We start from the raw sequence: 18,096 nt of genomic DNA, 5'->3' as shown, positions 1-18,096 counted from the left end.
TGTGTGTCAAGCTTGTTTATAGATTGTGGTTTGTTTTGTGTTAGCTTTTGTTTATTGAAATAAAGTTTTCATTGTATGTATGTCCGTCTTCTTTTCTCAGTACAGCCATGACAGCACCTTGTGGGACCAAAAATGTACCTCTACCGTACATTTTTTTCTGAGAGTGTTGTTTAGCCAAGGACAAACTGTGGCAATATTAAAATTAATTAGAAACTTTTGGGGTCATTAAAATCATGTCAGCTGTCATTAAGACAGTTAGAGATGGAGAGAGAGAGTGAAAGAGGGAGAGTAGAAGAGGGTGTGAGATGTTGTAAATAGTTTTTTTCCTTTATTTGAATTGTACCATTTCTCCTGGCATTTGGACTGGTTTGGAAGGTCACATGCTCCCTAAGCTTACCTCATCTGATAAGCTCAATCTGTTAGACAAACATGGTTACTTTTATGATAGTGCACCAGGATCTCAGATGATGTTTATGGCCTAATCTGTTTATGGCTTGTCTTACGACAGTGCCCCATGATGTGTTACGACAGTTCATCCTGTTTTCAGATCATGTTTCTGTTCTAGTAGATAATGATCAATCCATGTGTAAAGTTTCAAAATGGGGTATAAAGGTGTGTGCCTTTCACAGACCATTAAATCAGAACGCTCAATGAACAGCATTATATCCAGACTGGTCTCCTCTCTTCATTTTGAAACCGCCAGAAGACAAGTTTACAACAAAGAAAAAAAAAGAGAGGGAGAGAGAGAGAGAAAACACACACACACACACACACACACATTTTAAAGTATGGCTTTAGTATGGTGAGGGTACCATTCCGTGGCCTCGTTCAATAAAAGCATGGGTTTCAGCATTTTGCATTGAGCACTCTATCACAGCAATCCTTTGAAAAAGTACTAAGCACAGCTATGGAGCACTACACTCTCCAAACAAACAAAAGACGAAGCTGGAGGGACGAAGCACCCACAGACACACACTGAAAGAGAAGAGACACCAGGGCCCCTGTTCCGGTGTGGTCAAGTGCATTTGTTTAGAGGCCAGCCGCACTGTTTAAAGAATTTTGCCTCCATCAACAGAAACACAAACAGAGGGTAACATTTTTTTGGAACAGTGCCGAGGGAGTCTCTCTTTGACCATTTCTCCTCTGCCTCTCACACCTCTCTCTTCTTTTTTCCTCTATAAAGCATATTTTGAAAGGAATTCATTTCTGAGGAAACACGGTAAGTGTCTAAAAAATTTTAACAATTCCATTCTGCACTTAAAAAAACATGTGTTAAACACAATAAATTTTGTCCTTATATCAGTGTGTTCAGTTAAGTTATCTCATACAATCATATAAATTGTTATAACAGTTAAAACATGTGTGTCATTCAAAACATCACTTTTTTAAAAACATTTTTTGGAATACAGTGTAGATACTTATTTTCAAATTTATCAGCTGCCCATATTCCAAATGCTTTTAATGTAGCTTCACTTCACAAATACACTTGTAATATTTTTGTGCCAAAATGAGCTCTTTGCACACTTGGTTCCCAATGGAGTTTTCAGTTTGTAATAAATCAAATATGTTTCATATTATTAGCAGAAGCAAGATTAAAACGTTTGGAACATGGTCAACTAAAATAACCTAAAGTAAACTATAAGCATAAAGAACCTCCGCAAATTTGTAAGATCTAAGGAAGAACACTAATTTTGATACAGAACATTTACATTTTCTAACATGGCATTGCTCAAATAACTTATTTATTAATTTAAACTTATTTTGAATCTAACTTTATGATTGAAATGTTTAAAAAAAGGGAGTTGTTTTTAAAAGTGTGTGATAAATGTGTAAAATTTGTTACATTGCATTCTATGCTGATGTATCAATATAAAGAAAATTTCAGTGTGCTGTAAATACTAATGTAATATTGTAATGTGCCTTTGTCTTTAAACTGCATACAAGTGTTTGAACACCCCTGGTAAAAAGAATGTTTTGCTAATCTTAAAGTGTAAGAGAATGTATTCTCTATATGGAATAAATGTATGTAGGGCATAATTATTACATTTAGTTGATAATTTCTGTTTACTGGAGTTTAGCCTTAATTAGTCTAATTATATATATATTTTAACAGGCAACTTTCTAGCGTCTTTCTTAAACGGATATGTGAAATTCAGCAAATTACATCTTAAATTCTGTATAGGGGAGTATGTGTACTTACTTTCACTTAGAAAACCACCAAATGTCATTGAACTAGTTGTGCCCAAACATTTGCACAAGGCTGTGTATAATTTCTGAATGACCAGAAACTACACTACTAATATTGCATTAAAAAAAAAAGATTAGTGATATATGCCATTTTTTTCCTATTGACTTGGATGAATACTGAGCACTAAAACTCTTTTTGCCATTGAGGTATTCTTGGAATATTGTTTTTCTGGCTTATAAAAAGTATTGACGTTATATTGAAGTTATTTTCAAATTGATGTGTTTATGATACTTAAATAGAACAGCACATAATTGGATAAGTTAAATTAAACGTTTTGGCTGATTGCTCTATTGACTGATCTCTCATCCCCTGAATGTAGTCTCAGGTTCTGCCAGGATGTACAGCTTTATGGGTGGCGGTCTTTTCTGTGCCTTTGTGGCCAACATCCTGCTGGTGGTTTCCACAGCAACAGACTACTGGATGCAGTATCGCTTATCGGGCAGTTATGCGCACCAGGGACTCTGGAGATACTGCATGGCCAACAAATGCTACATGCAGACTGCAAGCATTGGTGAGAAGCATTATCATAGAACCATATATATATATATATATATATATATACAGATATATAGCCCTGTGAAGGACTGGCGCCCCCTCCAGGGTGTATTCCCGCCTTGCGCCCAATGATTCCATGTAGGCTCTGGACCCACCGCGACACTGAACTGGATAAGCGGTTACAGATAATGAATGAATAGATGTATAATTTTACAAGCAAAAAACTTAGCACATTCTCATATCTGCACATTTTATTTTATACACTCTGTTTACATTATACAGTTTGTTTTTTCTTCAGGGTTTCAGTGTATTTACACATAAAATGTGGCATGTGAAAGGGTCATGGCAAATGTGTTATTTATATTTTTACCCGCATTATGATTATTTTAAAAAAGAGGAAATGCTGTCCGGTGACAGGAGTGACAGAGTTTTGCCTCCAGATGGAGACAATGTTTTTCAGCACTTCTGCTTTAGGTGTCCACAGATAGTAGGATCAAAATTAGAGAACAACTTACATTTTCCTAAATTCCTGCAATTACTGCTCATCCCAATATGTTAAAAAAAAGCATGCAGTTAAAGCCTATATCACAAAAATATCATATAACTCAGTATTAAATCTTGATAGTGAAATCTAGTAAAAAGACTAAACTGAACTTTTCTGAGAAGCATGTGTGAATGAATGATAAATTGTCTAAATTTCATTTTAGTGATGAGAGCAAGTTTACTTTAACTTGATCAGATGGGAAACATGTTTCACTTCTAGCTAGAGAAAGATGAAATCCAAAGTTTATGAAGAAATTGAATTGTCATGGATTGGCTTTTTTTATTTTTGGTGTCACAAAAAAATCACAAATCACACTCTTCAGGCAGCACATAAAATATATGAATATAATAAATGAAATCCACAGTTAAATACTACTGTAGTCATTTTTACAGTAGTATAAATGCTTTACAACTTAAACAGAGCAAGAAACAGACCAACCAAACAGTCAATGCAAGGGTGAGAGGAAAGGGAAATGTCCAACAATGAAGCAGTCACACAAATGAACTTAAATACACAACACAGACAAGGAACACCTGGTACAGATAACGAGGTGGCAGGACCACAAAGGAGGCACAACAAGAGGGTGGAGCTAAGGCAGGACTAGGGCAGAGACAAAAACAAAACAATAACAGAGCCATGTGCTACATAAGCACATGGTGGGAAAAACAGACAGGACAGTACAGGACAGGGCCAGGGTGTGACAGATATCCTTAAAAGGTTCCTTAAGTTGGAACTGGAACTTTGGAGTCCACTCAACGGTGCTTAAACAAAATTATACATAACAAATATCAGTGTTAATTCCTGTATTATTAGTGCTTTTTGTATATTTGTATGTCTTTCTTTCATTTTTCCTCTTTTTCTTTTTTCTGCTTTGGGCACCAGAAGGTCTTTTTCACATGGTAACTGTGTTCTTCTAGTTAATATTTTGTTACTTTACAGTCTCAGTCACAGAGCCTCTCACAGGTAAATCTAACTGCATGAAGAGAGCAGGGGGAGGGGGATTGATGTCAAGAGTGATGCCACACATGCAGCGGCACCACACAAGCAATATTAGATCTTATATATTAACTATGAACTTATGAAGTTGTGGGTTTATAAGACAACACACTAAGCAACACAGGTAAGACAAGTGACATGAAATATTCAAAAGCTCAAAGGTAACGCTCATTGAATCCCACAGAGGCTTGACTAGGAACTAGATACAAGGTCTTACAAAAAATGGGCTCAAATGTAACTAGGAACGTGACTAGAGGTAAAATTTTAGTCATAACATGGAGCTCGACTATAGACAAGGTGCAAGGTTTGACTATAGATTGCTCATGAACTTAACTGGGAACAGGAAATGAAATAGGATTTGGAACAGGTTTAGAAAGAGGAATTGGGACAGGAATCGGAACAATACTCAAAATGGGAAATGAAACAAGTCTTTTCTTGAGCTTAGATTTCTCTCTGAAATGTGACTTGTGCCTCAGGCCAAGCTCAGCAGTCCCTCCATGGTTCGACTCATGCTGCAGTTACACTGATTCAGTGCAGCAAAGGATGTGAATACATTCCTCCTCTTCAGCTAGCCCAAGTGTGGCACAATAAAGGCATTCCTTGTATCATCCAACTGAAATCATGTCCTGCTAAGTCCATTTTGAATTAATAAACGTGTTGATTTGTGAAAAAATCCAAATGTACATAAATAATTTATAAATTAAAAAACTTAAGGTTTAAATGTGCAGTTATAGACTGGCATTTCTTCTCCTCAATGTGTAAGGAACTTGATGGCAAAATAACATTCCATGTCTGTTTTTATGTGTGACTGACTGGAGTGTGATATGTTGTTGTTGAGTTTTGTCTGAGATTCCAGTGCTCTAGTTCCATGTCCACTGGCAGAATGTTGTATAATGCATCTTTAAAATGTGTCTGAGACTTCCTGACCATGTTTGGCAGATATTCATTAAAATAGTATAAAAGAAATATGTATTTGGTTTATCTGCCTAAGCAATTCAGTATGGAATAATGGATAAAGTTGCAATCATACATTCAAATAAATCTAAATGTATTAACTTACCTGAATAACAAGCAGACTGATTATGAATCAAGTTATATGTTTTTATAAATGGGAAAGGGCATTATAAAGCCATATTTTTTATGAACTCTAACTTTAGTCTACAAATGTTTGACTAAGCTTCATAAAATTAAGTTCACTAGCCAGTGAGCAGCATATTGGCTAAAAAAAACTTTTCTAATAAAATGCTATGGCCCTATTTCACAAAACCCACCAAAGACAACAACAGTCTCTACAACTTCCCACTAGCGCCCTAGTAGAGACTCTAGGTAAAGTCAGAGTGAGCACTGCAAGGCACCCCCCCCCTCTCGAGTCTATGGACTCAGGCTACAGTCACAAATTTCTGTGTGCAAAAATAATGAGATTAACATCCACTAAGTTTAGCATATGCCTCTCCCCATACACATATCTGTTTGTGTGTGTATTCCTGCAGTTACATATGTGTGTTTCCTGTCTTTCCTTTAGGGACTGGGTCAGCAAATTCCAACCCAATATCTTAATGCCCCTGGGAACATTTATATTTAGCTTGCCAAATTGCTCAGACTTGAAGAGAGGGTGGAGCCATGTTAGCTTTGTGATTGGAAAGAAGTTTCGGGCCTCGCCTTCTATATGGAGGGGAGAGCAATGCTCATGAATAGAGGGAATAGAGAAGCCATTTATTAGACTTTCATAAGAAAAAGGAAAAAATTTATTAAGAAATCATTTGTACTTTGCACTGGTGGCCCTAATGAGTCAGATTAACTTCATTAGAATGAAGAGTTTAGGTTCCCAGTGGAACTAGAGAAATACTGAATACTATAAATACTAGAGAATTAGAAAAAATAAAACGGACTAAATTCTTACTTGTTTTGATGCTGCCCCTTATCATGGTGACCTATATCTTATTTTATTCTTGGCTTTGCTAAACCACTTTCCTTATATATGAAATCAATGTAGAAAATGTGGTAGAAACGGTGTCCATTCAGGTTATTTACAACAGGAATGAGAAATAAAATGATATTTTAACATGATCCATTATTTCTTTATAATCATAAAAAATGTGGTGGTCTGACTATATTGTGGATACTGTCAAAACAGACACTGACCAACTGCCAGGTGGCAGAGTAGTGCAGCAGTAATGTCCCTGCAAAAACAAAAAGACAAACAAACAAACAAACAAACAAGCAAACTCTGCCAGGCCATGTGGTTCTAGGTTTGCTCTATGGGGTCACTGTCAGTGAGAAATGTGTGGTGTTGTCCTTTGTCTGTCTGGGTTTCCTTCAGGTGCTCTGGATTCCTCCCACAGTCTAAAAACTCTTGTTGTTAGGTTGGTTTTCTATGCAATATTGTCCACAAGTGTAAGAGTCTAGGTGAGTATTTCGGGTTTATTAAAATTGTATTGAATAAAGAAAAACATAAAATGCAATTTTGATGGTTTATATTACTGGTGAGCAACAAATACACATATGTCTTCAATAGTTTATCAATAAAATGTCTGAGCAACATGGCTTGCTATTTTTTTTAACACTACCAAACCCTTGTTTACAATATTGAAAAAACCTGCAGTTGTCTTACTGAAAAGTGATGATAACTACATTGCCATTGTTTATGTGCAGCATACTGGAATGCCACACGTGCATTCATGATCCTGTCCGGCATGGCCTGTTTCGGTGGAATCATGGCAGGCATTTTGTCCTTTGCGCAATTCTCTGCCTTTGAGAGGTTCAACCGCTCCTTCGCTGCAGCCATCATGTTCTTCATCTCTAGTGAGTGGGACACACACACACTTATCTTTCTACAGTGGCAGGATAAAATTTGTCCCATATAAAGTATTTAAATAAATAAATAAATAAATAATATGCCCATATGTTTAAGTTCTTAGAGACACTTAACCATTACTAAACCTGACCTTATACTATTTAGAAGTTTAACAATTGGTAATTCTTAACAAATGAAACATAGCAAAGATTTAGGGTTATCCCTGATTTTTCCCTGTTTTTCTAATAATAATATTCAGAATATTTTGTACAAATGTACAAAAAGCAACACACACATACACACACACACACACACACAAGCTGAATTCCTACTCAAAAATAAAAAGTGGTCATTGAACCCTCTTTTTCCCCACAGTAATAAAACCAGACTTCCTGTATCAACTCTATAGTCTTCAAAAACAGCAGAACTCACTGATTATTCAGACTTTTTTAACTTTTCTCATTCTTATTCCATGCTGACTCACCAGGTTTGTTCATTTTTTTTTCTGGTATTCTTGTTTCCCAGCATTCTTTGTGATGGTAGCCATGGCTATCTACACTGGAGTGACTCTGAGCTTCTTGGGCAAGCGCTTCGGTGATTGGCGATTCTCCTGGTCCTATATACTGGGCTGGGTGGCCATGCTAATGACTTTTTTTGCAGGTGAGTAAAAAAATATCCCATTCCTTATATACTCCACATAAGCAGAACAGGCATAAAATTGTACACTAAAAATCCTGTAAATATAAAATAACTTGCTGGCAGCTTCAATACTAATGATGTACTGTCTGTGTACAGAATCATATCAGAGTATTCTATCCAATCATTAGTCATCCCCAGTACCAACCTGATAGTTAGTATTCACCCAATAACATGCAGTACCACCAGCCTTGGAGGGTGAATGCAAGCACATGCTTCCTCCAAAACATGTGAATCCAGCAATTTGCTTATGGAGAGAGATTAGTCTCAAAATACTTTACAAATGTGTAAATGTTAATCCACCAATTAAACACTAGTCACAAATATGTTTCACTATTCACAAATGAATACATCCCAATCTGTGTCTCAGTCTGTTATATATCTGTTATATTTGTACAAATACAGTTACATTCATAAATACATTTTTGCTTTTCATAGATGTCACAATTTTATGCGAAAATAAGTACATTTGTTTAAATTTACATTGCAAATATTTTTAAAAGACCAAGATGGCGTCGCGATCACACCGCGAGGCTCAGCGTCTTACCAGTTTTAGTAATATTATACTTATTTACTTAGCTATCTCCAGTTTTCTTGCGCAAATAACTCTTGCGAACTACAGCTACGACAGACAGACACTTTTGGAAATTAACATTCACTGCACAAACACCGGATTCACGCATCAGTTCAACTTCAACCAGCTTCCACCAGAGATGACCCGAACACCGGGACCAAGCGAGTCAATCTTGCCAACCGGAAGGACCCAACGCCGGCGACGCCAGCGTAAACAAAGACGAGGTAAGCGTGGTGGCTTACGTGCTAAGCTAAGGCTAAACCCACACCGGCCGGCATTACCTAGCGTTTTTCTCGCGAATGTTCGCTCGCTGCCGGGTAAGCTGGATGAATTAAAAATCTGGACCCTCACACAGAGCTGGCTCAGGAACTGTAAATTAATGTTCTTCAACGTGGCTAAGGGACGATGTGGTGGAAATGGAGGGACGAACGCTGTTCAGAGCTGACCAGTCAAGCGTGACTACGGGCAAGACCCGCGGCGGAGGAAACTGTATCTACGTAAACAACGCGTGGTGCATGGACTCTGTTGTTGTGGAAACCCACTGCTCTGCAGACCTTGAGTTCCTGATCATTAAATGCAGACCCTTCTACCTGCCCCGTGAGTTCAGCTTTATTGTTTCAGCCGTAGTCTACGTGCCTCTTGACGCTAACGCTAACTCGGCTATGGAGTGTCTCTGTGCTTCTATCACCAAATTGCAAAATACACACCCGGGCGGAGCTTTTATTGTATCAGGAGATTTCAACCACTCCGATTTAAAATCTGGACTACCAATTTTTTTTCAGAATGTCTCCTGCACCACAAGGGGAAAAAAACTTTGGACAAAGTTTATACAAACGTGGCAAATGCATACAAAACAACACCCCTCCCCCATCTTGGACTTTCCGATCATCTTTCTTTGTTCCTGCTTCCCAAATACACTCCAGGATTAAGCCTTCAACCAGAACTGTAAAGATCTGGATGGATGGAGCTGACTCCTTCCTTCAGCAACAGTTCCAGCACACCGACTGGAGTGAGTATGCCCGAGCCACCACAGGCTCACACATCCACTTGGACACCTAAACTAACTCTGTCCTGAAACACATCAACAACTGTGTGGACAGAGTGACATCACAAAAGACAATAATAACATTCCCTAATCAGAAGCCCTGGATGAACAGAGAGTTTCGTACTCTGCTCAAAGCCAGAGATGTTGCCTTCAGATCAGGAGACCGGGAAGCATACAGCTTGGCCAGAGCTAACCTGAGGAGAGGAATAGCTATAGCCTAGCACTGCTACAAACGCCGGATTGAGGAGCACTTTACCTCCTCTGACCCTCTGCGTATGTGGCAGGGAATTCACACCCTGACTGACTATAAACCAGCCAACTCTGTTCCATCTACCAACAGTGCTTCACTCCCTGATGAGCTGAAAAACTTCTACACTCGGTTCGACCAGGGCAACAAGATATCTTCAATAAATGATCTTCCACCAGACGACAACCCACTTGTACTTCACTTCAGATGTCATTCGCATGCTGAGCAGAGTGAATGCACGAAAGGCAGCTGGCCCTGATGGTGTACCTGGCCGTGTGCTAAGAGCTTGTGCTGTGGAACTTGCGGGTGTCTTCACTCACATTTTTAATGTTTCGCTTGCCCAGGCAGCTGTACCATTCATCTTTAAGTCTGCCACCATTGTGCCTGTGCCTAAGCACTCTACTGCTTCAGAGTTAAATGACTTTCGACCTGTTGCACTCACCCCAATAATTTCCAAGTGCTTTGTTAGTTCTTTCCCACTTGAAATCCTGCCTGCCTGCTATGCTGGACCCACACCAGTTTGCCTATCGTAGCAACAGATCCACTGAGGACGCTATCTCAACAGCACTACACACTGCACTAACCCACCTGGACTGGTAGAACTCATATGTGAGAATGCTGTTCATCGATTTTAGTTCTGCATTCAACACAGTGATTCCGTCTATGCTGATATCCAAACTTAACCAACTGGGTATCAGCACATCACTCTGCCACTGGATTTTAGACTTCCTGTCTAACAGATCCCAATCTGTTAGATTAGGCAACCTTCACTCATCAACCATCACCTTGAGTACTGGCGTTCCACAAGGTTGTGTTCTGAGCCCGATTCTGTACTCTCTCTTCACCAATGACTGTGTACCTGCCTATGGTTCAAACACCATAGTCAAATTTGCAGATGACACCACGGTGATAGGCTTGATTACAGATAATAATGAAACTGCCTACCGGGATGTACAGCATCTGTCCTTGTGGTGCCACAACAATAACCTGGTACTAAACACGCTCAAAACAAAGGAGATCATCATGGACTTTAGACGGACTAGGAACCAAGCTCACGCCCCCATTTACATCAACGGATCTGCAGTGGATCAGGTATCCAGTTTCAAGTTCCTTGGTCTTCACATTTCCAATGATCTCACCTGGTCCTTGAACTCCTCCGTCCTCATCAAAAAGGCGCAGCAGCGCCTCTATTTTCTTCGGAGTCTGAAGAAAGCTCACTTGTCTCCCAGGATACTAGTGAACTTTTACCGCTGTACCATCGAGAGCATACTTACCAACTGCATCTCTGTATGGTACGGCAGTTGCTGTGCTGCAGAACGCAAAGCTCTCCAGCAGGTGGTAAAAACAGCACAGCGCATCATAGGCACTGAATTACCTACCATCAAGGACATTTACCATAAACGCTGCCTGGGCAGGGCAAGAAACATCGTCAAGGACATCACCCACCCAAATCATGGACTTTTCAGCCTTTTACCATCTGGCAGATGTTACAGGAGCCTCCGTTCCCGCACTAACAGGCTTCGTAACAGTTTTTTTCCTGAGGCTGTTATCCTGATGAACACTATTCAGGCACTTTAAACAAACATTGCACAATCATTACATTGCACCTTCTGTAAAGTTGTATTTAATTTATCCCTCAGTACTTAATGCATCACCTACACAATGTTACTTTGTTTAAAATGTTTTATATTTCAATATGTATATATGGTTACTTTAACTTCCATAATCACAATGTCATATCACAACTGCACTTTAATCACAATCCATAATCATAATGTCATTTCACAAATGCACTTTATGTAAATAATCACAACTGCACTTTATGTAAATTATGTAAATAATGTTATATATTGCACTTCTGGTTAGATGCTAAGTACATTTCATTGGCCCTGTATTTGTACTCTGCACAATGACAATAAAGTTGAATCTAATCTAATCTAAAAACATTTATTTGTAAAATGTAGAATCTGCGTTTGTGGATTAAGTCACTCATGTGTTCTCCGTGACGTGCATTTGTTCATTTCCTCTTGTGGGTTTTTGGATTTTGAGACTTTCCTTTCGTCTTTCACCCAATCCAAATACAAATGCAGCCTGATCCACAAATGTGGCCAACAGGCAAACAAGTCATCGCTAATTGGTGGATTTAACATTAACATTTGTAAAGTATTTTGAGACTAATCTCTCTCCATAGTTGCTTTTTTCTAAGTGCCACTAATGCAAAACCACAGCATACTTTGAGAAAGGTCTGTCACAACATATGCCCAATTTTGTCTCCTCTTATTTTGATGTGATGGGGAGAAGAAGTTCCATCCTACTCACCCAGAAAGAGTGAGGCCAGTTGGGCTTTCTTGGCTTCAAATGGCTTTAGCATTATGTGAGATTCAACCAGAGGCGGATGCTGGTCTTTCAAGGAGGGAAAGCTCAATTTCAGCCTACATCATAAAATGTGTTGGTTTATTTATACGTAAATTCTACCCTCTGTTCCTTTTCAACAAAATGATCTGTGACCCTGTTGCAACAACAAGGCGTCTTTTCCAGGGACTTGACTAGTGTCCTCTCAATGGCCAGCAGAGCTAGGCTGCTTAAACAGCCTTGGCCCATGTCAAGTGTGTCCGCCTGTGCTCAGCACCACCCGCTGGTCAGAAACTGCGATAGAAATCAGAAAGAGTGATAGAAGTCAGTCTCCAAACACAAGCAGCTACAAAAACCCCACCAGAAATAGAAGCTCGATTTGTCGCTAGTCATTTTTAACAAAGAAAATGCTGCTAAGAGGATTAAGAAATTCTCCAGTTCAACTCAGAACAGAATGAAAATGTAATGCTCCCACGGATCTTTACACCAAAGGATCGCCGATTCGCTCATTTCGCTGTTAATCAAAAAGGGATTCAGCCTCAGACAGATCATCCAATCATCATGCAGAAGCTGAGCGTCCAGACCAGCCGAGGGCAGCCCACTGCCCCATAGACCCCCAGAGACGCTGAGCGTCCGATGGGCGGGACAAAGCCCAGCATTTATCCAATGACTCGTCTCGTTTCACTGCACTTCGCTGCTTCGATATTGAACTCTGTGGATGCTGAAGCACTGTGAAGCTGCGGGAAATGATTGAGAGGAAAGCCGCATCTTTACCAGTGATAAGAAGCTGATTCTGAACAAAAGTTGAGCGCGTTGTAGTGCATGTTTATTCAATGACATGTACACACAACAGTATATATTTGATCACTTGTTTTTTGACATTTTAGGGGAAGCTGAGCTTCCCTTGCAGTCTTAGAGCAATCGCCTCTGGATTCAACCAGTGATTTGTGAGTGTAAAATAGTGAAAAACAAAGCTTTATTTGCAGATTTATAGTCCAAGTATCAACATCATATATAGCAATAATAAGAGGACTACAATTAATAGTGAATAGAAAATTATAATACTAATAATGTGTGCACATGGTTATCCATTACAAAACAGGATATACTTTTTTAGAGGTACACTGATATAAAAAAGGCCCACATAGTGGCACAACAAGTAGTGTCACTGTCACACAGCTCCAGGTGTTCAAAACCGTGGCTTCAAACGCTTCCTAAGGCCATAGTTTGTGAGGATTTTTGTGTTCTTCCTGTATCTTCCTTTCCTCCTGGTTCTCCACGTTCCTTCCTCAATCCAAAAACACATGTTGGTAGGTGGATTTGGCATTTGAAAGTGTCCATAGGTGTGTGTGTGATGTGTGTGAAAATTAACAAATACTCTTCAAAGTGCAAAACAGCAGCATTCAACGGTAGTGATTAAAACAACCACAACTGTCAACAAACATTAAACTGATTTAACATTTTCTTCAACTATTTTTTGGAAGGCAGATTGGCATTCAGGAAAACCAAGTGTCTCAGCTTGGAGGGTTGGAGGGTTGGAACTTGCTTGTTGTTATCTGATTGGTTGAATGACAAGCCTTAGAAAAAAATGGCTCGGTCTTAGACGGGAACCGGCTCTCATCGTTCACTTACAAGAGCCGGCTCTTTGAACCGGTTTCGTTCGCGACCGACACATCACTACTTTGAAGACTATTTGTTAATTTTATTACCCAGAAATGGATGATTATTTAATTTAGTAAGCTATTTTGTAATACCTACCTTTTGGGTTCCATTGGCTATATTTCAGAGTTTACAAGTGATTTTTTTATTAAGGTGTTTAAATAAAAATCCAGTTATTTATACAACTGAATGTGTGAGTGCAATCAGTGAGTTATTACAAGACAGCCATAAAAACAATTGGCCATTGCAACACTATTTATTGTTTTTAATATTGAACAATAATATTTTGTCCATATAGTCATGTAAAATGTAGGCAATATTGTTCTGTACCAGTGGAAATAAGTGGTAAAACAAAGTGCCATTTAGGAGCCGAAAGAGCCGGCTCCCCAAAAAGAGCCAAAATTCCCATCACTAGTGTATATATATATATATATATATATATATATATATATATATATATATATATATATATATATATATATATATAAATCACCTATCTGGATACACACACCTATGGACCCTTTTTTTTGAGTCACCAATCAACATGTTTTTGGACTAAGGGAGGAAACCCACACAGACACGAGGAGAACACACCTCACAGACAGTCACCTGGAGCTGTGTGACTACAACACTACCTGCTGCGCCACCATGCCACACCTTTTTTTTTGCTAAATTTGGACGGAAAACAAAAGACAATGTCAACATTGACAATTCTGAGGAACTGCTGTTCCCTTGTTTGTTTATGTTCAGAAGCTCTGCATCTTTTAAGGTGGAATGGGGAGGAAAAAACACGACTGTATGCGGCTAAAGTTTGTAAGTTTTTATTCAGTATTTGAATTATGACAGAAACTCATTTGACATGGCCTAACTTAAAATATGTAAAAACATTGAATATCATCACCTATATAATATCATAACAGATTTAGAGAAACAAAGCCCAAAACAAGTATTGGCTAGCTGTAATCTTCAGGCTATAAGGTGGCACTGAATTAAAATCAGGCAAGTTTCTATAGTAAACATCACTACATGGGCTCTTAAACACTTCCCAAACCACTGTCTGCGACCACATTTCATCGCTGCAACTATAACCTCACAAATGTAAATAAACATATTGAAACTTGTAAACTGTCCTTTGGTCAGACAAATTAAAATTTCAAAATTCATTATTCATAATCAAGAGTGATTTAGATTTTAAATATGTTACAGAAAGGTGAGTTGATGCTGCATTAGGGGTCTTTTATAATGTAGTATGTTGTGGTTGCCTGGACATTAAATCAAATTACAGTGTACCATGTGGGGGAAGCAATGTTACCCACTGCAATATACCAAGAACTTCTATAAAATATGACATTAGGCTGTTGATTATGGTGACTACACTAACTTTCATGCACTGAATTATAACTTTACTTGAACTGACCCTGTGACATACTACATGTCAGCACAAGCACTGAAGGTGTAGCAGCGCAGGAATGTGGAAAGATTTATATATTGTAAGCTCAAGCAATTTATCTGGAATTAATCCTGCTGCTTGTTTATGTCTTCTGGATTCACTGGAAGGAGGTGTGTATTTGCCAAATATGACTGATGCTCAAAACAGAATAAGAAGTTCCTTTCAAATGAAAACGCATAATAAGTGATATAAAAATTAAACAAACAAATATCAATTACATGCTACTTTCTGTAATGTTTTGTACCTTTCACTAGACATGAAAACTAATACTAATTGTGATGTGACTAATATAACATGACTAATGTGACATTACCACTAACATGACATATTTAAGAAAGATTTTTCCATAGTAATTGATCACATTCATTTAAATAAAAAAAATATATACTTTCCTCAACAGTGCATATAAAATTTTATGCAAGGTTTGATGATTTTATACGATATTTGCCATTTCTATTATGCTTCATTTGATAACCAAAATGTGCATAAAAATATGGCTGTGACCCATATAGTGAAAAATAAAATAACTACTATTGCATTTACATATAAACATATCAAATTATAATTGAATCTTAATTGAATCCTCCATATGCTTGTGACAAAATGTGGCTATTTAAGTGTAAGAGATTTTTGATATGTAATCAATGTTATGTAAGAAAATAAAAAATAATATATACATTTTCTCACTATATTATTGAATAAAAGTAGGATAATGTAAACCACACATCTGCTTTGTTTAGTTATTATCTTTTATCACATTTTTTGGGAATAATATATAAGAACAAAATAAAGTATATTATCTTATAAATATTGTTTTTTAAAGAAATGTGTCTGTTTGTCAAACTAAATATAAATACATTATTCTGTTTACAGAGTAATATAGAATTCTGTCATACAATATTTGAACTTTTTTGGACATTCTTATATTATTGGCCAACACTTAACCAGAAATAAAACTGCACTGTATTTTTCCCCCAGGGATATTCTATATGTGTGCCCATCGAATGTATGAGTCAAGGAGAGTTGGTGGACCACGCTGATAACAGATTTCTTCTTGGCAAACAGAGAACATTTTGTACCCAGGAAATCAGAGGCAAAACAGAACACTAAAGGACACAATGGCATGATAAACCGGAGTTCATGGACATCAAGAGATATCAATAATTATATATTTACTGACAAAGCATTTATTTATACAGAAAAAAATATATATTGCATGCCTTTATATAGTCTCATGTGGTCTCCATCCATTTTCTTTTTTTTTTAAATTGCTTATTATAACACATTTACTCTGAATTTTAGAAAGTGGGTATACTGATAACACTGAAATATTGAGTTTTTTTAATAAAAAAATATTATTTTGGTTTTCAGATATGACTCATATTACTTTTGCAAAACTGGGGCTTGCATAGCATGCTGGGGGTAGAAAATAGGCTTTAGTTTATAGTTAAAGGCCAGTTTGTCTTTTATTTTAATATGGTGTTGCACAATGATCAAGTTCTTCATTCTGTTCCTGAACATCTCTTACTTCCTACATTCAGGGTCAAGATAACCATTGGTTATATTCACTGTACAATTAATTGCACTCATAATATGCATCTAAATAAAACTTAAAGCTTGGTTAAGTATTTATGACCTTTCAAACAAAAACCATGAGCATGTTCTATACTGGTTTATGGTCTACTTCTTATTCTCAAGGATTAATCAAGAATTAATCAAGGATGTGTGAAGGAGTTTCACACTAAACCCACTTGCAATGCAGTTCCTGTGAAAACCTATAGATTCTACAGATAATATTGCAGTTCTATATTCTGGCACTACCTCAGTCTCAGTCAGTCATATAAAAGGTAGCCAATTGGAAAAATACTGAGTGACCTGCTTTAGTTTTATTTGTGTGCTGATTACAGCTTGGAATCATATGACATATTTAAGGTGCATTTAACCTGTTTAAGAATATATTTTTTTGAGAAATGTTTTTTATAGAAAAGTTTTTTGAGTTGGCATTATTTTTAGTATGTTTACATAAACACAGCATAGGGTCATTTGTAGAAGTTTTTCAGGTTTATGCTATCTGTACTTGCACTCTCCAAGTTCAGTGTCACATGGTTTAAAGACATACTAGAATAAGCTATACAGGCTTATGGTAAGCTGGAGTGTTTGCAGAGTATCTTCAAATGCAATGTTCTCTATCTTGTGAAATCTGCATGCATGTTGGGGTGGAAGTTGCACACTCCTGCTTGAAAAATCCTGACCCTCTTTCGTATGCCAACAGAAAACACAAATTAAGTGTAGTTGTAAAGGAATAGTCTGTCACAGTAATTGAAGTAAACACCAAGTTCCATCCTAACTGAAAAAATCTGGAGCAATTAAAATCACCTCATTTTAAGTTCAAAACATGTAATATATTTGTTGTTTTACCTTAAAAAATAAAGTACAGTTTTACATTATGTGCTAATAGTAATATTTCACTGAAGAAACAGTTAAAATTAAATCTCTGGACACTGAGGTTTACAGCTTAATTTACAAATGCTTTAAAAATAATACCTTTTGAAGAATTGTTTTTTCTTTTATTTACTAAATAAACCATTTTTTAACTGTGGTAAGACAACATCAGGGACAGCTGAATACATCTGGAGGAGAAATCTGTCCCATCAGCTAAAATATCCTGGCAGGATTACCAGCTAATGTGTTAAATAATGGAGAAGACAGAGCGCCATCCTACACACTCAGATACAGTGAGGCCAGATGTAATAATTTAGACTTAGCCATGGATAGAAGTGGAATTGCTGGTCATCAATCTCACAATTTCCTAATAATAGGGCCAGCACTTAAGTCAGTTGGCACTGTCAGGCTATTCTTTCTTATGTAATTATTAAAATAACTTACCATACTTCTTAAATAGAGATTAGGTTGAAAAGTTTATGGAGTGTTTCTTTAAGATATGTGTAAACACTGAATTTCTATTGGGGTTTCAATACAGTTTACCTTAAAAGAAT

At 37.4% G+C, this 18,096-nt stretch overlaps 1 protein-coding gene across 1 annotated transcript; it reads left to right on the top strand.

Annotated features, from left to right (window-relative positions):
* Nucleotides 1-785: 785 nt before the first annotated feature.
* lim2.4 (lens intrinsic membrane protein 2.4) lies at nt 786-18,008 on the top strand. Its single transcript, XM_066674545.1, has 5 exons — nt 786-1,219; nt 2,568-2,759; nt 6,936-7,085; nt 7,603-7,737; nt 16,079-18,008. Exons 2-5 carry the CDS (start codon nt 2,585-2,587, stop codon nt 16,138-16,140), a joined length of 522 nt encoding a protein of 173 aa, XP_066530642.1. The 5' UTR covers nt 786-1,219; nt 2,568-2,584; the 3' UTR covers nt 16,141-18,008.
* Nucleotides 18,009-18,096: the final 88 nt, after the last annotated feature.

The sequence above is a fragment of the Hoplias malabaricus genome, chromosome 6, assembly GCF_029633855.1.
Source record: "Hoplias malabaricus isolate fHopMal1 chromosome 6, fHopMal1.hap1, whole genome shotgun sequence".
Classification (NCBI taxonomy): Eukaryota; Metazoa; Chordata; class Actinopteri; order Characiformes; family Erythrinidae; genus Hoplias; species Hoplias malabaricus.
The sequence above is the reverse complement of the archived record's forward strand: the minus strand, read 5'-3'. Positions and strand labels throughout refer to the sequence as shown.